This window comes from Arvicanthis niloticus, chromosome 5 (assembly GCF_011762505.2).
Source record: "Arvicanthis niloticus isolate mArvNil1 chromosome 5, mArvNil1.pat.X, whole genome shotgun sequence".
NCBI classification, from domain to species: Eukaryota; Metazoa; Chordata; class Mammalia; order Rodentia; family Muridae; genus Arvicanthis; species Arvicanthis niloticus.
The window spans coordinates 15,068,714-15,092,000 of NC_047662.1; the positions used below are offsets into that span (position 1 = coordinate 15,068,714).

Sequence of the window (23,287 nt, forward strand, 5' to 3'; positions counted from 1 at the left end):
ATTCATTCATTCATTCACCATCCACTCTCTTGCCCTGCGAAATTGAAGCTTCATGTCAGATAGTTCTGCCTGGAATTTGCACAGAAGAATTCAGGTTCTTAACGTCTTCAAACCTTTAATTAATGTTCTTATTGAAAGAAGCACTTGCTTATCATAAAACGACATCAAAATGCACAGAAAGTTAGTTTGTTTGTCCATGTTTCCTACTGCTAGACTTTAGATGTGGGTAGTTTGAGAGTCTGAGATTCTAGATGTTTCTCTGTGAGAAGTGTGCTTGTCTCCACCTATGTGTCCTCCAAGAGTGGGACTGTGCCATGACACTGTTGGAATCTTACATGGCTGACTGTGTACCTGGGACAGTATTTCCTTGGTGCTTGGGATACACGGTTTCTTCCTCAACACCCTGCCTGTGCCAGGCCTCCTCAGTTCCTTCAGCTGCGGTTGGTTTGGGCAGAAGGAGCTGAGGTGCCAGGTCCCAAGGTTTCCTTGGTTGCCTTTTGGCTCAGCGGACCAGTGCCATTGTGTTTCACAGAGGGTGAGCAGAAAGCCACAGAACCATTGAAATGGCTAGTCTTGAAGGAGCTGGAACTTGGGTGGTTTTATGTGTGTGTGTGTGTACATGTGTACACTCTGTGTGTGCATGGGAGCGTGAATGCATGCGTGTGTGTGCGTATGTGTACATGTGTGTGTGCATGTGCATGCACTCTGTGTGTGCATGGGGGCATGTGTGTGTGTGTGTGTGTGTGTGTGTGTGTGTGTGTGTGTGTGCATGAACAGGGAACAGAGGTCAACCTTCAATATTATTACTGAGGATCCAACAACCTTCTTTCATTTTTAAAAAAGATTGTGTGTGTGTGTTTCTTTGTGCACATGATTGCAAGTTCCAGAAAAGGCCAGACACTTTGGATTGCTCTGGAGCTAAAGTTACAGGGGGGTTTGAGCTGCCCTATGTGGGTGCTGTGGACTAAACTGTGGTCCTCTTCATGAGTAATGAACTCTTAGTTGCCGAGCGGTCTTCCCTCTGTACAGTCACCAAGTGGGCTAGGCTGGCTAGTTAACAAGCGACAGACATCTGCCTGTCTGTCTCCCCAGCACTGAGATTGCTGTGGTGCACCACCATGACTGGCCCACCCTATCAGTTCTGGGCATTAAAAGAAGGGCCACCTGCTTGAAAAGGCAATCACTTCACTATACCCCCAGCCTCTGATCTGAGGTTTACTGAATTTTCAGGAATATTCTGGGATGTTCCCCATTCAGTGGGCAGAGGAAAGACCTCTGCTGTCTGTAGCCTGGTGTGGCCCTGTGGCAGGAGACCCTAGGCTGTCTGACTTTTCCCGCAGCTCAGGAACAATGAAGAACTTTAAGACCCAGCCTGAATACAAAGGTCAAGTGCCAGCAGCTCAGACAAGGTAGTACCCAGAACACAGGCTCCTTGGTCCTTCGCATTCCTGTAGGAACACAGAGAAGAGATAGGGTCTTATAGAGTCCCAGTGCGCTAGCATAAGAGAGGAGCCCTTAGGCTGAATGTCTTTTCTCTCTCTACCCTGTGTAAATCTAAGCCCCCACCCAACCCCTACCTGCTCCGGGGCTAGCAGTTGTTAGGTTTGTGTTTGAAATGAAGGACACTCATGTGTTGGGCAAGTGAGATACCACTGAACTACAGCTCTAGCCCTTAAATTATTTTTACATTTATTTATTTAGTTCTCTCTCTCTCTCTCTCTCTCTCTCTCTCTCTCTCTCTCTCTCGTGTGTGTGTGTGTGTGTGTGTGTGTGTGTGTGTGTAGCATGCACTTGCATGGAGTGTAAATGACAACTTTTGGGAATCGTAATCAGGTCTCTTCCACTGTGTGGGTCTGGGGATCAAACTCTGCTCCTCAGACTTAGCAGCAAGCTCCTTTACCCGCCAAGCCAGCTCAGTTCCCCCTCATCTCTCTTATTAGGTTCTCACGAAGTTGCCCAAGTTGCCCAGACTGTCCTTGAACTCATTCTGTATAAAGTCCAGGCTGGCCTTGAACTTGTGATCCTCCTGCCTCAGACTTCCAAGTGCTTGAATGACAATCCTAAGCCACCAACTCCAGCTTACAGTTTCGGTCTATACTGGAAAAACTCCCCATCACCAGAGCCTTCTAGATGTTAGATCTGGGAGCATCCAGACCCTCTCATTCTCAGAGAGAGAGAGAGAGAGAGAGAGAGAGAGAGAGAGAGAGAGAGAGAGAGGGGCTGTGTCCTCAGGAAGATGACCTGACTGTCCCAAGGCAATGCAAGACACTGGTGGCAAGGCAAGGACAGATCCAACCTTCTGAGACCATGGGTGCTTGCAACACAGGAAAGGCAAAGGCAGGAGAGGATGGTGGGGTGCCCTAGGGACGAAGCCTTCACAGTGCTCAAATGTGGAGCAGAACTTCACAGTTTACAAGGTTTCTTCAGGGCTGTAACACTCATACCCCTCTGTGAAGGAACCTTGTCATCTTCTTTTATAATCGGAGAAACTGAGGCTCCAAGGGTAATATTAATTGCTCAGACCACACAGTATCAGGTGAATATCAGGTCTGGGTGAGCTGAGGGCTTGAGAACCACACAGCCCTTCCCCCATCTTTATACAGGAAGATGAGCCCCCCACCGCCAACCCTGAAAAGTGAAGGCAAGGAACTTCCTGCCCTGGAGCCTCTTCCAGACAGTGGACCGTGAGCCCTGTGTGGGTAGAAATACCATCCCTGGACCCCAGTGATTCTGAGAAAGGCAGGATTCACAGTGGTCCATCCTTCTAGGCTCTAGAGTCAGCTGAACTCAAGCTCCAACCTGAATCTGCTGTTTGTCCTTAGGAAAATAGCATGGTCTCTCTGTGCATGCCTTTCTTTATGGAGCGTTTGAGAGGGGACCCGAGCTCTTGCACACACCTGGCCTGGTTCAGCAGGTACTCAATCCAGCTCATGACTGGAGTGCTGTTGACAGACTGACTGGCGTGGAGAAGTTGGCAGCTCTCTGCTCTGTTTTGGGTTCCCAACAACTTATTCATAGCTTGTCTTTCATGAGTGACCGGACGCTGTCAAGGTGAGGAGCTTGTGCCTGGGACTGGAGAGACGGGGTGTGCGCGGGCTCCCCTGTGGAAATGGAGAGACAGGGTATGAGCGGGCTCCACTATGGAAATGGTGCTGTTTTGAGGAAGAGCAGGAAGCTGAGGCTTCTCTCCCCAAGGCACAACCGTCAGACTCAGCTTCAAAGAAGTAGCTTGATTCCTTCTGCAGCCTGCCCTGTGGCTCATCCATGGCATCTCAGCACCCATAAGGGGAGACAGGAGGATGACACATCCCAAATCGGCCTGGGCTACCTAGTAAGACCCTGTTTCAAAATCAAACAACAAAATCCAGAATAAACTAAACGCGGTGGCATGGTGCCTGTAATCCCGGGCCTTGAAAGATGGAGGTGGGAGAGCAAAGATGGAGGCAGGAGGGCCTGCTCAAGGGCAGGCAGCCTCCACTACTGTGAAAGCCTGTTCTCAAAACACCCAAAATAAATAAACAAAGAAACTCAAAACAAAGACAAAAAAGAGGAAGAAATTAGTTTAAAAAGATAAAATGATTCTGCATTCCTGGATGAAAGCCAAGTCCCAACCAAAATCTGCCCACCCACCTCCATGCACGGAGAGCCTTGCTCTTGGGAGAGATGCTGAACTTTTTCTAGTGGAGAGGAACCCAAGACCCCCCACCCCCACCCCAAAGAAGGTGTTGGAGGAGTGGGGGTCCCTGCTGTGCCTCAGCCCAGAAAGAGCAGCTCATGTGTGGACACAGCCCCGGGTGCCACAGTTCTCTGTAGCTGCAGTGCCATGGGGACCAAAGGGCCCTGCCTGCTGCTGCAGACTCAGCCTTCAGCGTGACTCAAGACTCAACTGGCCTGTGACTGTGGGAAAGACTTGGGGTGGGGAAGGAGGGCCAGTCAGGCCACTGCAGAGAGTGTCTGGCCATTTACCAAGCCAGGCACCTCCTTGGTCCCTGGCAAGGTCCTCGGGGTCGCACCTCTCACCCAGGTAGTGTGAGGTAATTCTTCACCTAAAGACAGGCTTTGAAAGTCAATTATCTGAAACAAGGCAGCCGAGGCCTGCCGGGCCTCTCAGAGAGCTCGGAGCAAACAGATTTTTGGCAAGCATGGACCTAAGAAAATAGGATTGAATTTCCCCTCACCTTACCTGGGGGAAATCCATACTGTGTGTTGGTGAACTTGGCTCAGAGGCTTAAGGGGCTAGGGGCCTTTTATGCTTATTGAGGAGAGGCCCAGAGATGTTCTACAGCGCCCCCTGCCATCCCTCTTACCCCTTTCCCTGCCATCCCTCCCACCCACACCCCCACGCCCCGCCCACAGATGTCTACAGCATCCCTGTCATCCCTCTTACCCCTTCTCCTTTGCTACCTCTCTTCCCCACCCACACCCCACGCCCCGCCCACAGATGCTCTACAGCGCCCCCTGCCATCCCTCTTACCAGTTTCCCTGCCATCCCTCCCACCCACACCCCACGCCCGGCCCACAGATGCTCTACAGCATCCCTGCCACCCCTCTTACCCCTTCTCCTTTGCTACCTCTCCTCCCCACCCACACCCCCACGCCCCGCCCACAGATGCTCTACAGCGCCCCCTACCATTCCACCCAACCTTCGCTCCCCCACCCCCACATCCCATATTGACAGTTGCTTCTAGGGCTGAGGACTCCCAAGGCTGACTGGTTCTTCTTTTGGTGTGACTTCATTTCCACCTGATCCAGATTTTAAAAAAAAAAAAATGTTGAGAGTACCATCAGGCGAGTCTCTTTATCTCTCTGCCGGAACTGTCTGTGAGACGGAGGAGGATAGTAACATACCGTGTTAGAAGTTCCCAGCCGAGGGCCAGGCATGGTGGCCCATGTCTTTAATCCCAGCACTATGGAGGCAGAGGCAGGCAGATCTCTGTGAGTTTGAGGCCAGCCTGGTTTATGTATTATGTTATATTATACTGTACTGTACTATACTGTTCTATACTATAGGACGGCCAAGGCTACATAGTGAGATCTTGTTTGGAAAACAAAGGAAAAAGAGTTTCTGGCTAAATGTAACAGAGAAAAAGAGACGGGTGCTCGATGGGTGGACTTCGTCTGCATCCTTCCCAGAGCCTCTGGGATGTAAGAGTGATTTATCCTGCAGCCCTGCACCCCCACACTTTATTATCCCAGATAGAATCTCTTGTACCCTAGTCTGGCTATGTAACCAAGGATGGCCTTGAACTTCTGATCCTCTTGCATTCATCTCCGGAGTACACACACACCCAGTTTAACAGGACTGGGGATCAAACCCACTGTATCCTGCATGTTGAGCAATCATGGTACCAACCAATCTGGGACCCATAAAGATGCCTTTTCCCCCAGAAGCCGCTGTGCCAGATAGGGCATGGTTGCACATGCTCAGCCCTCAAGAGGTGGACGTAAGATCAGAAGTTCAAGGTCATCCTCAGCTACATAGTGAGTTTGAGGCTAGCCTGGGCTACATGAGAACCTAACTCATCTACACACACACACACACACACACACACACACACACACAGAGTCAAAAAGAAAAAGGCTCACAGGCAGTTTCGGTCGCCCAGGCTGAACAGGCACACTTTGGATAGTCTAGCAGCCACTGGCTGTCGAAGCCAAACCCTTCCAGGTGTGACCCTCGTGATGAGCAGATTAGAAGAGACATCAGTTTGAGAGAGCTCCCCTGGCATCGAATAGGTGCCCATTAAAAGCTTGCTAACCATAATAATGGCTTCTATTTCTGAAACACCAATCAGGTGCCCATCCTCTGCATACATGCTCATAGCCTCTTCTCTGGAGCAGATCATTCCCAGGACACCCCGACCCACACACCCACACACCAGGAGAAGGGTGGCCTTTGTCCTGCTTTGAGGCACTCTGGGTGTGTCTGCAGCTGGAGCAGGCCCTGGGCTGTGCCTGCTGGGACATATCTAGGCAACCTTCAGCAAACAGTGACTCAGCCGCATGGCTATAGATAAGTCTCTTCCCAGGCTAGTGCCAGCTTCCTCAGGTTTCTCCCCAACAAGTCAGGGCCCAAGAGGATGTGGCAAGCTCCTGTGTCAGTTTTCCCAAGGGGCCCAGGGAGGGGCTGGGGTTGAGAGACTGGGATTCCTTCTCTCTTGCTTAACCCTGTTGCTTCTGTCTTGGATGCTTCTGGTCCCTCAGGGAGCAGAGGATCTCAGTTTGGTGGGACAACACTCTGTTCCTGGCACTGGGGGAGAAGGGTTTCTCCTTTTAGGATATGCTAGCTGGGAGTAAGGTGGCCCTGTTTCCAGGCTTCCAGGGGAGAGCAAAGGGGAACCACCATGCTTTAGAGTCTGTGGTGGGTGAGCTTAGGATAGCACAGACGCCTCCATTGTCTGGTAAGGTGTGCTGGCTTTCACCTCGCTTTCTGGTAACATTCTCCAAGCACACCTGGAGTTCTCTGGAAACAACGGAGTCAGGGAAGGCTTGATACTGGCCCTGACCATTCATTTTCTGTGTGGCTTCCTGTGAGTCCCACCCCCTTCTCTGAGATCAGTCTTCTCATCCATAAGACTCTTGATATGGAAGGAGGTCTTGAACAAATAGACCTCTGGGTTCAGCCCCTTAGTCAGCCTAGAAGTCCTCAGTCATGGGACATGGCTTTGCCCCTATGGGCTGCTTTATCTGTAATGTAGTGGCGACTCTTTGAAATAAACAGAACTATTCTACAAATACCTTTAAATTCCCTGGCATACCAGAGCTACCTTCTGCATGCTCTCACGGTCATTGGTGGGGTGGCACTGCCATTTGGAGCCAGGGACTGTCACATGGACATGAGGGTACTTACCCAACCCAGAGGACCTCCTACAAGGATTAAATGAGATACTAGTTACCCAGAGCTTGGTTGGCAAATAGCCTTAATCATTGGGAAAACCAATTCTCTCCATGGGTGCGTTTGAGTCTATCTCCATTTGCCAAGCCCTGCCTTGAGAGCAGGACGGGAGAGTCTGGGAGCCAGAGAGTGTGATGTATAGAGTGGTGTGGCTTTGGGTGACCCTGCTCAGGTACCTGGACATCCTGCATGCCCAGGATCTGTGTCCCACCTGTGTTCTACCCTACTTACAGCCAATGGCTGTGGTCCCACCCACCTAAGCCTGCTTTACTTCAACAAGCTCTCCGTTCCACTTGTATCCCCTGGATCAGGATTCTCCACCCAGAATTCCTGAAGCCCATGGACTCAGTGTCTCCATCTGCAGCAGCAGCCATCCATCCACACACCCCCCACCCCCATCTCCACCCACTCCCACCTCCACTAGGCAACCAATTATTCGTCTGTTCTTCTATCATGACGGAAGCCTTACTGGCCAGGCTTCGGAGACTAGAAGGTTGGTTCTGACCAGCCAGCAAGGGGAGGGCCTTGGGCTGTGCACATGGCAGCCCTGGCCCATGGGGATGCTATCCACCTGGCTTCTGAGCCCATCAGGCCCCACTTAAGAGGATGTCCCTCACGTGGAGGGCCCGTCCGGCTGGAGATGCCTTCAGAAATGGAAATGTGGTCCATTTGTTTATGATTTATTCCCTGACCCTTAACAGGAACCCGATGGGACCAATAAAGGCTCCCAGCATGCCCAGTGCCCAGTCTCAGGAAGGCTGGAGCCCATCCAGTTCTCTGGAGGCCAAAAACATCTCAGCATCTCAAAGTGGAGCCGACTGCTCCGCTCCCACCCCGGGCCACCCCACCACTCACCGAGGCTCCCTAAACTTTTGAAAGATTCCTCACTGCTCCCCAGATCAGCCTGGGGGGGGGCACCGGCCTTTCCATGCTGGGGGCAGGAGGCAGAGGATTCTGATTTGGGGGCAGAGGAATGTGGATTGGGGTGAGAATATTCTGAGCACAAGGTAGGTAAGAGAGGAGGCCAGGACGGAGGAGCAAATCCAGTTTTCAATTTTCCTCAAGAGGAAAGTGAGTTCGCAAGGGACAGAATAATTTTCCAGCGTGCCAGCCATAAGTACAGCCTCCTTGAGACGTGGCGAGTTATTAACAAGGAGAAAGAAAAGCAATTGTAAAACCTCTTTTCGTTTAGCAGAACTGCACAAAACCTCTTACTTCCAGGGGAATCTAATTAGAGGGTGGGGGTACAGCTGGGGAGGGATAGAGGCCTAGGTTGGCCTGGGGGGGGCCAGTTGCTGGTTCAGGAGGATAGCATGGAGCAAGCCTTTTCATTCCCAACACCACAGAGTGCTTGGGGTTGTGAGTTCTGGGTGCGAATCCTGGAACTCGGCTTTGCCAGAAAAACAGCCTAGAAAATAGCTGAGTGTGCTATTTCACGCCTATTTTCATATAGGCTAGTTCATGCCTAGCATCCTAACACTTGGCGGAGGCAGGAGGGTTGCCAAGAGTATGAGGCCAGACTGTGCTACGCAGTGAGCTTATTTTGTGTTTTGATCTTGTTTTGTTCTGTATCCTAGGCTGGCTTGAATTCCCACACAAACAAAAATGACTTTGAACTTCTTACCCCCACCCCCTTTCAGTCAGTGTGGTGCTGAGAATTGAACTCGGGACCACACCCAAGCTAGGCAAGCACTCTCTCACCTGGGCCACTTGCCCAGCACACACAGTGAGCTTCCGGCTAGTGTTCATAGAGAATGAAACCTTGTTTCAAAAGGGAGGGGGGGGGGGAAGCAACATCCTCAGAATTGTAAGGACACAGGCAGACACACCCATGCCTGAGCGACCGATGTTGAGCAGTGCAGGTGAAGCTGGGCCCCTCAGTCCCGCCACACACAGCACTGACCACTCCGTGTCCAGGATGCTTCGTCCATTACTACCAATGCCGCCTCGGTGCTCAGAGACCTCGGTCCTCATCAGCTTCCTCACTCATCAGCTTCAGTCACAGCAAGCAGAGCGTGGCTCTGGGGCAGAGGAAAGAAGGGGCTATAAGATCAGAGGCCGTGGCTTGAGCCTGAGAGTGTTCTACACTTTCCATTGCCTGTTTGGTACCTGCAAGGGGTAATGAAGTCACTAGAGGTCTGGGTTCAAGTCCTGACCTATAGCTGTGTGATCTTGGCTAAGTTCCCAGCCCTTCCTTGACTCTCATCCTTAGAATGAGGTTGGCCTGGGTGACCACAGGAATGTGGTACCGTTATAAGTGTACAGCTTGGCACCTGGTGGGGCATCTCAGATGCGCGGCTTCCGTGTCTTCACACAGTCGCCTCAAGCTCTCCAGCCAGTCCTCCTCCCTCAGCTCCTTCAAGGAGAACATTGTGTCCTTGTTCACAATACCCAGAAGCAAGGATTTCTGCCTTCTGTGAACCAGTGTGTCTTTGGAATTTACCACCTCCTGGCATCTTAATGACATTGCCCTACAATGGTTGGCCACATTTGGGGAAAATGGCATTATTTATTTCAACAAGATTCAGCTAACTGAGCTCAGAGCAGTAATTGCTACAGGTTACAAGTAACATATTTTATGTATGTATGTATGTATGTATGTATCCATCTATCTACCTATCCATCTACCCATCTATGTATCTATCTATGTATCTATGCAGTATCTATGTATGTATGTATGTATGTATGTATGTATCTATCTATCCATCTATGTATCTATCTATGTATCTATGTATCTGTCTGTCTGTCTGTATCTAATCAAAAGCACCTTAATGGAATAGGCAGCAGGAGCAGACTGGGTTTTAACTCCCTCAGTACCCCCTTTACAGAGATGTTCATTTCCAGTGAGAGAGTCCGGGGGTGTGGGCGTCCCCAGGTAGAGGGAGTTATTCAGCAGCCATGATGGAGACACTGTGTTTGCAGGGGAACAGGAGTGAATTGAATATCTGGATACAGATGGGGGACTGGATGACGGGTCTGTATGTTGGTTTCCAGGGCTTATGTCCTCAGCCCTCTTAGAGCAGTCAGCGGGGACCAGGCAGGCGGCTGGTGCCACATAAATCCATCTCTAATGAGATTCTTGTGCAAGGAGATACTAACAGACGGGCCAACAATCATGCTGGCTTAAAGAGCAAACTGCTGTTGGCTGGCATCTGCTAGGACTTTGCAAGTTAGGGCACCCATCTGGACATGAGAAGAAATCATTCACTCATTCATTCATTCATCCGTGACCTTAGGCCAGCTTCTCTCCTGGGCATCAGGAATAAAGCCATGAACAGGACAGAAATGACTGTGTGTTGTCAGTCTGTGACAACATATAATCATGCCGGTCCTCCAAATAATCCAATCACGGAATTGGTCTGGGACAGGTACAGTCCTGACTGTACCTTGGGAGGGCCTTTATGGGCCTCTCTTGATTGGGCAACAGCTCTTTGCCCTGGAAAATATCAGGGTTGCCTCTAACTGCAGAGCACGAGGGGACAGACTAAAGGAAGAAGAGTGGGGACTCAGGTCAGAGCCTAGATGCAGAGGAGGGTGTGTCCAGAGGGGCAGCCTGAAGCCTGGGGCCTACAGGAGGTAGTCAGGAGGGCGTGGGACTGTCAAGAACCCTGTGATGCCATGATCATGTGGCAGGAACAGTCTTGGAGAATCACACCCCCCCAAACATATACACATACAAACAAACATAAATACATACATACACACATAAACACACACACACACACACACTCACATTGCAACCACAGCAGGTGACTTTCAAACTCTCTGCTCCTGTTTCCACCTTCACAGAAGGGTGGAGAGCTATAAGTCTTCATGGCTCTGCCCTCTCTGCAGAGAAGAAGCCCCACTTTGTGGGTTACTGGGGTCCGTTCCTGCAGAGCCCTGTCCATGAGTGGCCCTCAAAGCTGCCAGTGACCGTCCCTCACAGATAAGACTTGGGGCTCTAGGCTGCAAGTGCACATTCTTAGGCATCCCTGGACCCACCAGGTAATCTCTCTCTGTGTGGGAAGCTTGGGAGAATTTATTGCTTGACTGGATTCAGTTTTAGCTCTGAAGGCCTCCCCTGACTTTGAACCCAGACCTTGCATCTTACAATCTGCTCAGGTCTCTTCACCTTTCTGCGTGTTTTCTGAGGAGTGCCGACTGCCCTGCATACAACGGGACTGAAGATTATAATTACCATATGAACTCATGGGACATTGCAGGTCCAAGCCAGTCCCTTCTCAACCGCCACTTCCTTCTTCCCTCTGGTTACGCCGTTAAGGACAGACAGAAACCACAGAAGGCAGCTGGCTGTCCAACAGGCTCATACTGGTCACTTTTGCAAATCAATTTCCCCAACTCTGAGAATGAGCATCACCGACTCAGAAAGACCGGATGTTAGAATTCACACAAAGCCAAAGACGTAAGCACCCGGAGGGACTGTGTAGCTTAGACCCTTCTCGGCAGGAAGAGACAGGATCGTGGGCGCATTGCACCTGGTCCAGGTGACACGGTATGTCGGAGTCGGCTGCCTACTTCCTCCTGACTATCTACCTTGGTGTCACTCACAGCTGGCCAGTTCCAAGGGAGCTCAGCCCAGCCCAAGTTTCAGGTTTATCTTTCTCTTCCAAACATGGCGGCTTTCCGAGCATTGGGTTGGAGAGGGGTGACACAGTCCCCTGATCAGGGGCACAGACAGAAATTCTGGGTGCCCCCTTGTCCTACCGGGGCAAGTGATGACTCCTTCTCTCTCGACTGCCCACCAGCACCCATGCCAGGGTCAGGACTAGTTTTAGGTCAGTGAATGCTCCAGACCTTGCAGGGCAGGGGCGTCTGCCTGCCGTGTAAGACGTAACTGTAATTAAGAAATAAGCTGCCTCGCCCAGCGCCTTGGTAATCATTTGGCTAAGTAACTAGCATGGTCCAATGCCTCAGAAATCACCATTAGAGTACGCTCCTTATGGCCATAAAATTTCTCGTTTTCTGCCTCTCCTCGGCCTCCCCCGCCATCTTCGCCTTGCTTTATTTACACATTCGTCCTCAAACAATGGCAATAAACTCTTTCCCAGAGTGTTGCAAATCAGAAATTTGTCCACATTTTTCCACCACCTTCCACTGCGGACCTGCTCTGCCTGGGAACAGCCTGGCCAGGCCAGCTGGAGAGGGCTGGGCAGCCTGAATTGATGGAGGGTCGCCCCTCGCCCCTCACCCCCCACCGCTGCCACGCTGCCACGGAAGAGTTTGTTGGGGAGAGGGCAGGAGGGGAGGGGGCAGATGCTCTGGCCAATGACCAGCCAGATGCAAGGGGGCCTCTAGGACTAGGAGAGAGAGAGGGGGTGGGGAGAGAGTGACAGAGAGGGACAGAGAGGGACAGAGACACAGAAAGGAGGGAAGGAGGGTTAAGGGGAAGGGGGAAGGAAAAAGGGAGGGGAGAGAAGGGAGAAGAGGGCGTAGGAGAAAGAAAACAGAACTGGCAACAGATACCATGTGAGGGAAAAGCCACCCCACCCTGCACCATGCAAGAAAGTTTAGGATGTCCTGTGGCCCACACACTGACACTCCCCTCAACTTAATATTCAGACTCTTTCCAACTCCCACTGATCTATAGCCATTTCTAGGGTGATGGGCATTTATGACAGCCAGCCCTACTGTGTGTGGACCACACTGTCCTGTGCTTTGAGATGGAGTGATGAATAAGCCATGTACAGCCAGGGCCCCCTTCTCAGGTTGGTCTTAGTCACCTAGGAGAACCTCCTCCTCCCCTTCCTCCTCCTCTTCCTCCCCTTCTTCTTCTTCTTCCTCCTCCTCTTCTTCCTCCTCTTCTTCCCCTTCCCCTCCCCCTTCCCCTCCCCCTCCCCCTCCCTTTCCCCTTTCCCTTCCTTTTCCCCCTCCTCCTCTCCTCCTCCTCCTCCTCCTCCTCCTCCTCCTCCTCCTCCTCCTCCTCCTCCTCCTCCTCCTCCTCCTTCTTCTTCTTGGTGAAACAGTGCTAGAGAGGTGGCTGAAACTCATAAAGGTCACACAGAATGTTGGTAAAACTTCAAGGTTGCTGTCCAGAGGTTTTATTTTATTAATTTATTTACCAGATCAAAGGCTTTCTGGGAAACTTCCCATGGATGAGGCTACAGTTCTCTTATCTAGGTGAATTGTGGGGGCTTCATACACACACACACACACACACACACAGACAGACAGACAGACAGACACACACACACACACACACACACACACACACACACACACATTTGAGACACAGTCTTCTATAGCTCAGGCTGCCCTCCAAGTGCTAAATTATAGCATGTGCTTCTCCACCTGGATCATGCAGTGATCCCAGCTTACAGCATGCCAGGCAAGCACTCTACCCACTGAGCTACATCTCCAGGCCTATGTGCAGCTTTATAAATGCATCTTGGGTTGGTTATTTTGTTTTTTTTTTATGTATGAGTTTTGAATGTAGCCTACGTGCCAGTGCATTCAATGCCTGTGGCAGAGGGCATCAGATCTCCTGGGAATGAAGCTACAGGCAGTTGTTTAGCTACTATCTGGGTGCTGGGAATTAAACCCAGGTTCTTTGGAAGAGCAACCAATGCTCTTAAGAGCTGAGCCACCTCTCCAGTTCTGCATCTTAATTTTTTTTTAAGTGATACATAGGTGCCCACATTCATGGTTTGCAGGAAACAGGTCAGGAGTATGTAGTTCATCTACCTAACCCTCAAACATCCCATTTTTTTCATGCTGGGGACATTATACTATTATGAATATTCCGCTATTCCACCCACTGTGCACTAGAACACGAGAAACAATTTTCTACCTCCCAAAGCACCCATGTCCCATTAGCCATCACCCATTTCTGCCACATCCCTAGAGCCCCTGAGGAAAGAGGGAGTACTTTAGGATGCTCAGGGAATTGTCACTTCAAGTCACTTCTGACAGCTGGGTGTCTTACGTAAGCTGTCCTAGCTCTAGGGAAGAATGGGTGGCCTGCAGTAGAGCAGTCTGCCCCAGGGATGGCGAGGCAGCATCTCTGCCTTTGTGCTGACCCCCCAGCTGAAGCTCAGTTGTAGCCATGGCAGCGGGAAGCTCAGCCTGCCCTAGAAGCAGGATGCCGGCACCTGGTCTTGGTCTTTGTGGGCCTGCGCAGCCTGAAGGAGGGACTTTGTGCTGCCCACAAAGGCAAAGGAAACCATGCACCTTCCCTTGCAACCAAGTGCTAGTTCCAGAATTTTCTGCCAGGCCAACTTAATAAGGATGAAGAATGTGGATGGCAGGAAGGTGGGTGGACGGAGATGAGTTGGGAAAGGAAGGCAGGTGTCAGAGTCCTGGAGAGGAAGCTGGGACTCAGGCATGATTGAATCATTGTTTTCTCTGTCTCTCTCTGTGTCTCTGCCTCTCTGACTCTGTCTGTCTCTGTCTCTCTATATGTGCCTCTGTCTCTGTCTGTCTCTCTCTGTGTGTCTCTCTGTATGTGGTTTTCTCTGTCTCTGTCTCTCTCTGTGTCTCTGCCTCTCTGACTCTGTCTGTCTCTGTCTCTCTATATGTGCCTCTGTCTCTGTCTGTCTCTCTCTGTGTGTCTCTCTGTATGTGCCTCTGTCTCTGTCTGTCTCTCTGTCTCTCTCTGTGTGTGTCTCTGTCTGCCTCTCTGACTGTGTCTGTCTGTCTCTCTGTATGTGCCTCTGTCTCTCTGTGTCTCTGTCTCTGTCTGCCTCTTTGTCTCTGTCTCTCTGTCTCTTTGTGTCTCTGTGTGTGTGCCTCTCTCTCTGTGTGTCTTTGCCTCTGTCTCTCTGTCTCTGTGTCTTGCTCTGTGTCTCTACCTCTCTCTGTTTCTGTCTCTTTGTCTCTGTGTGTGTGCACGCACGCACATTTTTCTGTGTGAGTATGTACGTATGTAAAGTCCGTGCATCTGCAAACGTGTGCGCATGTGCGTGGAAACCAGAGGACAACCTCAGATTTCCTTGGGAGCTATCCACCTTTGTTTTGACACAGGGTCTCCCACTGGCCTAAAATGAGGCAGGTAGACTAGGTCTTCTGCCCTGTGAGCCCCAAACTTCCTCCTGTCTCAGTCTCTCCATGACTGGGTTAACAAGGCTGTGTGTGATAAGACTGTGCCTGGTACAGGTAAGGGTGTGACTCTTACACGGGATCTGGGAATCGAACTCAGGCCTTCTTGCTCCCCAGCTCCTCATTCAAGGCTTGCCCTCTGTTGAGTAAAGTCTGGGATGTCTGCATTTAGATGGCGGCTGCAGACTCTTCCCTCTTGTTTCTGAGATAGGGTCTCTCTATGTAACCATGGATGTCCTGGAGCTCACTCTGTAGACCAGGCTAGCCTCGAACTCACAGAGAGCTGCTTGGCTCTGCCTCTGTCTCCTGAGTGCTGGGATTAAAGGTGTGTATCACCACTGCCCGGTTCTGGTTTTATTTATTTATTTATTTATTTAGTCTTTTAGCCCCAGCCTACTTCTTGGCTGGGCTGGGAGAGGCGTGGACAAGAGGCAAAGCCCGAGTCCCAAAGCCGGTTTCTGTGTTGAACTTCTGTCTTCTGGGCTCAGCACGGAGGAGGATGAGGAGCTGGGACAGGGAGAGTCCAGGCAGGTCCAACTTCATGGTATTGAAACCTCTCAGCTTCTTCTAAGCCATGCAGGCAGCCTTGCCTGGTGGGAAGGGATGGCTGCCCTGTTTCTCTTCCACTGGCTTTGAAGTCTCTTAGGTCTCCAAGCCTCCCTGACTCTCTCACCCCGACCCAGCTTCCTGAGGGCCTGTCCTTCAGTATCTCAGTTCTGTAACATTTGTGTTCTTGCTGGCTCACTTGAGATCTCCTCCCCCACACGCGCATCTGTAGGTGCTGTTTGCGTTTTTGGGACAGGTTCCTATGGAAAGAATGAAGTAGAAGTGAGACTCTGTGTGGCTGGGTCAGTGAAAAATAAGAAGAGAATACTGGTGTGTTCATTTATTTGGCCGTTCATCCATCCATTCATTCATTCATCTATTCAGGGATGTACTCCTTACTTTTGTATTTTGTGTCCGATAAATCTTTGCCTGTGGGACCCAGGGTAAACTAACTTCCCTTTATCAGGGGCACCTGTGGTGACAGCAGCCACGGTTATTAGGTATTTACTATGTATCAAGTACTTCATAGCACCTGTCTTACAATACCCCCTCCGTCAGCAGGAAGAGGACTCTAAGAGACTGGGACCATCAGCTTCTTCATTTGGCCTAGAGGGAAAAGGTCACTTTCCTATATGTTACAGGGCTGGGCACCACTCTGTCCCTCTTAAGGGTCACACTGATACACCACCAGCACTGGGGGGGGAGAGCCACAGCAGCAGATGGTAAGACCTGGGAGATGCTGAGAGGACCAGCAAGACACCTGGGGTTAGAGCCTGAAGTTTCCAGTTCTATCCTAGGTGAAGTGAGAAGAGGGGTCTGGGCGGTAGCTTGCTGAGCTGCTCACTTTAGAGCGCCGTCACACACAGGTCTGAGAGTTCAGCCTGGGATAACGGTTTCCTTTCCGCCTAGTTTTCCTGGATACTGTCATCGCTGACCCTTTTAGCAATGACGGGCCCAGCACCTGTGGCTGGGAGGAGGTAGGCAGCCCCACCCCCGCCCCCCAGCCTGAGCCACCAGCTCTGCTTCCTCCTATTTCTCTGGAGCCCTAGTCGAGCTTTGATTGTTCTGGCCACACCCTCTTAGACTGAACTAAGAAGGCAAGCAATGGTGTCTTGGGCTTTCCTCCGTCCAACACTACTTGTTGCTCTCTCTGTTTGATACTAACAGGTGGCTTGTGTGAATTAGTCATTGGAATAATAACCGGGAGTTGACACAGGTTTGTAATCCCTGTGCTGGGGAGGATGAGGCAGGCAGACCCCCCCCCCCACCCCCGAAAGCTTGTTGGCCTATTTGGTAGGACCTCCAAACCAATCAAAGATCCTGTCTCAAACACAATTTAGAAACTGCCTGAGGAATGATGCCCAAGGTTGTCCTCGGACTGCCATGTTTCTTCGTGCCCCTCCCTGCTCTCAGCATATGCACCCCCCCACCCCATCCCTTCCCAACCCTTGAGTGTGACAAATATAGAAAGAACTCAAGGAAGAAGAATTAAAACCGTGATCTTACAGCCACGGGAAGAGGATAAAGTTTTGGAGTTCATGCCTATGCCTGTCTCCAAGATGATTCCACATGGCTGCCACCCCTCCCCACACTCCACCTTCGCCACATGGGGCAACAGGTTGAAGAGAATAAGTTGCAAAGTTCCTCAGGACCTTCTGACTTCAGGCGGATAAAGCTAGTTTTGAACTCGGTACCCTGACTCAGTGTCCTTGCTCGAGTCTTTCTCCCACTTGTGACATGTACTTAGTTCCCAGTTCAGTGCAGAAAAAACAACACCAGATCCGCCCTGGAAAACATTACTGAATTCTATCACAAACACTGTTCCAAGAAGTACAACTTCCTTCTTCCTGGATCCACCCCTTCCTGTCTGGGGTGTATAGACAGCGCCCTCTAGTGCCTAAGAAAAGTACTGGGCTCTCAATACAGGATCATGTCCAGACACCGACCCCATATTCTCTGATATAGATGATCTCTTTGAGGCTCAGAATTTGACAGTACAACCTGAAGAAATTATGTGGGGACTTCCTAGCTGAGGAAGTCTTGTCAAGTTGTGAGTAGGTGTGAGTTCAGCTCTAGCTTTCCAGAAAAAGACTACTTCCCCCCCTTTTTTTGGGTTGGGAGAGTAAAACATTACAAGACTGGGGCCCCAGGGGCCCTGTTTGCATCTGCCCCTCAACAGTGCCCCCACCTCTGAAAGAGCCTCTAAGAAAGCAGGGGTTCTGACAGCCTGGGGTCCTTCAGACATACAGGAGAGGATATCTTACCCTCTGGAAGACCAGAATCACCTTGAGAGATAGGAGATGGTCCCTACCGGATTGATGCAGTTCACCCATCTCCCTAGACAGGGCTAGATACAGCCAAGTTCTTAAGGTGGGCTGGACTCAGGCTGTGGAAAACTCCAGAGTAGAGTCCTACCCCGTGCCCTCCCCAGCCACCAGGTAGCTGAGGGCATCACAGACTCTTAACTAGCTCTGTGATGTAGTCTTGGCCCAGAAGCTGCAGTTAATGAAGTCCCTGGAGCTCCAGGAGACTGGGGCTTCACTAGATCCCCCTCTTAGGGTAGGGAGGGAAGGCCTTGAGATGGTGATCCCTTTCTACACAGGAAGACCCATCAGCTGCTCTGAGCTCCCAGCTCCCTCCCTTCTCCCCAAACTGGTGGGCGCACAGCCTGCATGGGGCAGGGTGTCTGACTGAGTCCTTGTTACTAGGGCCAGGGAAGATGTGTGAGGGACAGTCCAGGATAGGACAGAGAGGGCAGACTTGGGCAGGACAGAAGAAGGCTGGGTCCTGAGGCAGAGTTGTGTGTTGCTCACTGAGTGTCCAAGAGAAATATGGGTTCAAGAGATGGCCAGGGGTGGGGTGTTTCATCGACTCGCGGGAGTCCCCATGGCTCTGTGAATCATGCGTGGGCCAGTTCCTGCAGACCAGCCTAGCCCGTGCACACCTGGTGAGCCGGTCACAGCTGAGCCCTTTGCACAGAGGAGAGAAAGGATGGGAGAGCTTCTGCCACTACTAGGCTGGCGGCCCCCAGCTGAGCTGTAAATGACTTTTCCATTTGCTGAGGCCTGCGCCCAGGCCTGCTTGGTATTCAGGGACACCGGGCCCATACTCGCCAGCTCTCGACTCTGCCCGAATTACTTGATTAAAACGCATATCAACTATTATGTGATTCGTTTCTCCAGCACAGCTCCACGCCAGGGCCTATGTTAAACTGTAATAACTGGGAAGGGAGGTGGAGGGAGAGGGGTGCAGGGAACGGAGCTTGGAGGGCTTCGGTGATGGGGTGCAGAATGGAGACACCCTGTGCCTCTCGGCTAGTGTTGGCTTCCACTGCCTGGAAGTGAGGAGGCCTTGGGAGGTGGGCACCTTCAAAAACCGTCTCTACCCGTGGGATTTCTCCAGCCAAAAGGAGAGGGAAAGGCTGGGGGTGGGGGTGGAGCAGCCACTGTGATGTCAGGATCCCAGGTTGGCTTCTCAAAGCAGCCGCTATGTCCGGTGTCTACACCAGCTGTGGGGCCAGGGCTCTCGGCTTTCCTTGCAGCTCCTTGCTCAAGCGCTCCACTGAGAGCCTGTCAAATGGGCCAACCTGGGCCTTCTGGCCTTCCAACCAGTGGGAACAATGGTTTCCTGTTGGCAGTGTGAAGGGTCTGACACCCCAAGGGTAGAGATGGCCACTCAAGACCACTCTCCAGGCTGCGAGGATTGGCACCGACACCCTAAGTATCTGCTGTGTGCCAGGCACCGTCTCTATCCCATTCAAGGGTGTGCTGGCCTAGCAGGATGAGGAGACCCATCCACAGACACGGCCACTGTCTCCTGAGACTGTGTGCTTGTGTATGTTGCAGGTTGGGAGATATGTGTAGGAACCAGAGGTCGGTCTTGGGTGTTATTTGAGACAGGTTCTTATTAGAACCTAGGATTCACACAATTAAGTGACCTCTAGGGATCCACTTGTTCCTGCATCCCCCATGCAGAGGGACCACTGCCTACTGAGCCATCCCCTAGCCCGTTATCCCTGTTTTCTGATGGGCGAGACTTAAGAGCTCCCCGCCCCCTGCAAAATGCTGCTCCAATGTCTCTGACCTGGCTCCGGGGAGCCTTGCTGGGGCTGTGCTGGATGAGCAGACTTTGTCCCACTGCAGGGGCATGGCTAGAGGAAGAGGCAGGAGGTGGCTCTGCACATTCTTATAGGATGTGATGAATTTAATTGGGAGCCTTGTCTCTGGAAAAATAATGTCTGCACACATGAGTGGCAGATGGTTACCAGCCTCACTGGTTTACTGTGATGTCTTGGCATAGCCCAGCACTCGGCGATGGCTTCCTCGGATGGACAGGATAGGATCTAGAAAAAAACCCTGAAGAACGCAGAAGCAGGGGGAGGTTATGGGAGCCACCCCCCAGAGACTTTCCATTCTCTGTGTCTCCCTCCATTCCCCCCACATAAGCCTGGGCTAGGCTACATAACAGCCTTGATGTTTTTCCTGTCTGTCCTATGCACCCAATTCCCTGGGGCTTCCCCCCTTAGACTAGAAAGTCCAAGCACAGGAGTTCTGCCTCCTCCATTAGACTGGAGGCTTTCTGAGACAGACTGTTTCTCTCTTTGTAAGATTGGAGGCTCCAACTTAGAGACTGCTCTTCCTTGCTTGACGTGGGCCTGCCATTCCTCTAAGCAGAGACAGAACCCAGAGAGGGCTTCTTATTGTGTCATCATTTCTAGGGCCATGTCCAGATCAGCAGTTGGTCCATAAGACCGTTGCATCCCCCAGCTGCAGGGAAGTAGGAAGGCAGGGGTCATATCTGGCCAGGAGATGCTCCCTGATGCCCACCCCAAAGCTGCTTATTATTTAATGAATGCTTTTCTGTGTCTACTTTCCCCACAATGGTCCCCAGGGGACCATTTCTCTCAAACAGTAAGGGCCCGTCGACCCTGCTTTGCTGGCCTCAGTTTGGGCTTGGATTTGGTGCCCCTAGATCCACAGAGCTCCGCAGATCCCTGATCATGAAGGACAAGGGACAGGGAGCCAGGGAGGAAGTCAAACCAGAAGTCAGTAGTCTGTCCAGAAATCTGGAAAGCAGGGAGAAAGGCTGAAGAGGGGTCACGGCCATGATAGAGCACCTTGGGTTTCAGCCCTCAGCCGGCAGGGTGGTTACTGCCCGCGGTTTTGTCCCAGACAGTTCTGATCCCCATTCACCTAGCTAGCGTCTGAGGTGAATCGGGAGTCACCTGACAGAATATTTCCTGTCCCTGCTCTTGCCATGCTTAACTCCCTCCCCTGACCTAGCCACTCTCTTGATCCCCATCAGAACACAGAGACCATTCACTGGTGTGTTTGGCTCAGAGCCCCAGATGTGCTGGTGAGGGAACCACAGGGTGCCATGCGTGCCCACTGCTGATGCCCTCACTGGATCTAGGGTGGGTGGGCAGCTGGCAAGCTGGTGAGAAAAAGAACAGGAAGGGCTTGGCTCTGATCATAGGTGTCTGGTCACTGACTCTCTGGCCATGGAGCTTAGTGTCACAATCAGACACAGCCTGGCAGTGGTCATCAAAACACAGCGTCTCCAGTGAAGAAGATACAGTGGTGCAGGGAGGGGTGGGGCTGAGTGGGAATCCAGCCCAAGCCAGGGTGTTGGCCAGGACTCTTCCTTTCCCTGTGTGCCACCTGCTCCTGGCCCTGGATGCAGCTCTGTGGCAAAATGACCCTCTGTGCCTTTTGATGCACAGGGCCTTTGCACATGCTGGTCCCTCAGCCTGGTACACGTTTCCCTTGAGTCCAACAACTTTTAAATGGCTATTTGCTATTTGCTGTTGCTGTTGTTGTCACTGTGTTGTGAGTGGGGTGGGGGTAGGAGTATGGGGGTTGATTATGTGGGAAGGGCCTAGACTCTCACGTAACCTTTCTGTTTGTTTGTTTGTTTGTTTGTTTTGTTGTTTGTTTGTTTTGAGACAGGGTTTTTTTGTTGTTTTTGTTTTTGTTTTGTTTTGTTTTTATAGCCCTGGCTGTCCTGGAACTCACTCTGTAGACCAGGCTGCCCTTGAACTCAGAAATCCGCCTGCCTCTGCCTCCCAAGTGTTGGGATCAAAGGCATGTGCCACCATTGCCGGCTGGGTACTGCTTTTCTGTGACGTCATTTCTCCATAGGTAGTATGAGCAGATAGCCTCTGAGGCGCTCTAGCTTATCTCAGGCTGGGCGCTCTAGGCAGAGTCCCACCTTGTCCACTGTGTGATTAGCCTATAATGGAGGAGGGTAGGTGCTTGGTAAATGAATGAATGTATATGTGAATGAATGAATGATTGAATGTATGAGTGAGAGAGTGAATGAAAAAGTGAGTGAATGAGTGAAAGAATGAGTGAATTAATGAATTAGCAAAAATGGATGAATGAGTGAAAGAATGAATGAGTGAAAGAATGAATGAGTGAAAGAATGAACGAATTAATGAGTGAAAGAATGAATGAATGAGTGAAAGAATGAGCAAATGAATGAATGTGTGAGTGGATGAATAGTGAAAGAATGAATGAATAAGTGAAAGAAAGAAAGAATGAATGAGTGAGTGAATGAATGCATGAACAAAAAAGCCCCAAGAATAACAAAATTGGCAGTGAAGGGAAGGAGAAGATAAATGAAGGGAAGAGAGGGGGAGGCAGAGGAAGGGGAGGGCTGCTGTAGTCTGTCTTCCTGTTGTCTGTCCCCGACTCACCCCCCTGCAGCTCTCATGCCCCAGCCCTGTTCCTTATTCCAGGGCCGCCGGGGTCTTCTCGATCAGGCCAGAGAAGGGCAGGAGGCTCAGTGCTGGTTCCATTCTCCAGGTCTTAGCCCCAGCAGCCATGACAACTGATCAAGCCATTTCTGCAGCCTCCTCCCTAGCGGACCCAACACCCAGCCTGTTTGTCAGCCTCTTGCTGAAGGAGACTGGCCCCAGCTTTTACTTTGCCAAAGGCAGAGCTGCTCTTGACCTGCCACCTTCTGCTTTCCTGCTCTTTGTAGAGACAGACTTCCTGTCCTTCAGTGAACCCACACCAGCGGTCCTCCTGCCTTGGAACTTATCCTTTGAGGGCTTTTTACAATTTTATTTTACATTTATAGACCGTGGGGGAGGGGCACATACCACAGCAGGCACATACTGGCTGGAGTGGGGTCTCTCCTTCCATCGTGTGGTTACCTGGGAATTGAACTCAGGTCTGCAGGTTTGTGCAGCTTTACGTACCCCCCTTGGCCCCCAGCCATCTCTATGGCCCTTGTCCTTTGAGTTTTGAGAGCTGTATTTCATCAAGTCTTAGGTCGGAGGGATCTGTGTCAGTGTAGATAAATCTAAGTGTCTAGCTGGAGGGATCCACCTTGAAAAACAATGGAGTACTTTGGGCAGAAAATGTTTACCCAGCCCTTCATTGCTGAGCTGTGGTGTGGTACGCAGTGTTCTTTCTCGAACACTGGATCCCCAGTGTTCAGAGGAGGACACAGGCTTGACCCTTGTGCCCACTGTGCTACCCCGCTGTAGGGAACCGTCTGGATGAGGGCTCGGACGTGGAATCAGAACCGGACCTCCCCCTGAAGCGCAAGCAGCGTCGCAGTCGGACTACGTTCACGGCTGAGCAGCTGGAGGAGCTGGAGAAGGCCTTCGAGAGGACCCACTACCCGGACATCTATACCCGGGAGGAGCTGGCACAGAGGACCAAGCTCACAGAGGCGCGGGTCCAGGTGAGGAGAACTGGGGGTGCTCGAGGATGGAAGGTGTCAGTGTGGGCAGGTCCGGAGTCGAGTGCTAGTTCCGGGTGTGATCCTGGGACCATGCACACACTAACACACGCCGTC

At 51.4% G+C, this 23,287-nt stretch overlaps 1 protein-coding gene across 1 annotated transcript in view; it reads left to right on the forward strand.

Annotated features, from left to right (window-relative positions):
- Pax7 (paired box 7) overlaps window positions 1-23,287 on the forward strand; it is a 98,997-nt gene that overhangs the window by 28,352 nt on the left and 47,358 nt on the right. Inside the window, exon 5 of the mRNA XM_034503145.2 lies at window positions 22,974-23,173. Within this exon, the coding sequence (XP_034359036.1) occupies window positions 22,974-23,173 (200 nt within the window). The remainder of the gene's footprint in view (window positions 1-22,973; window positions 23,174-23,287) is intronic.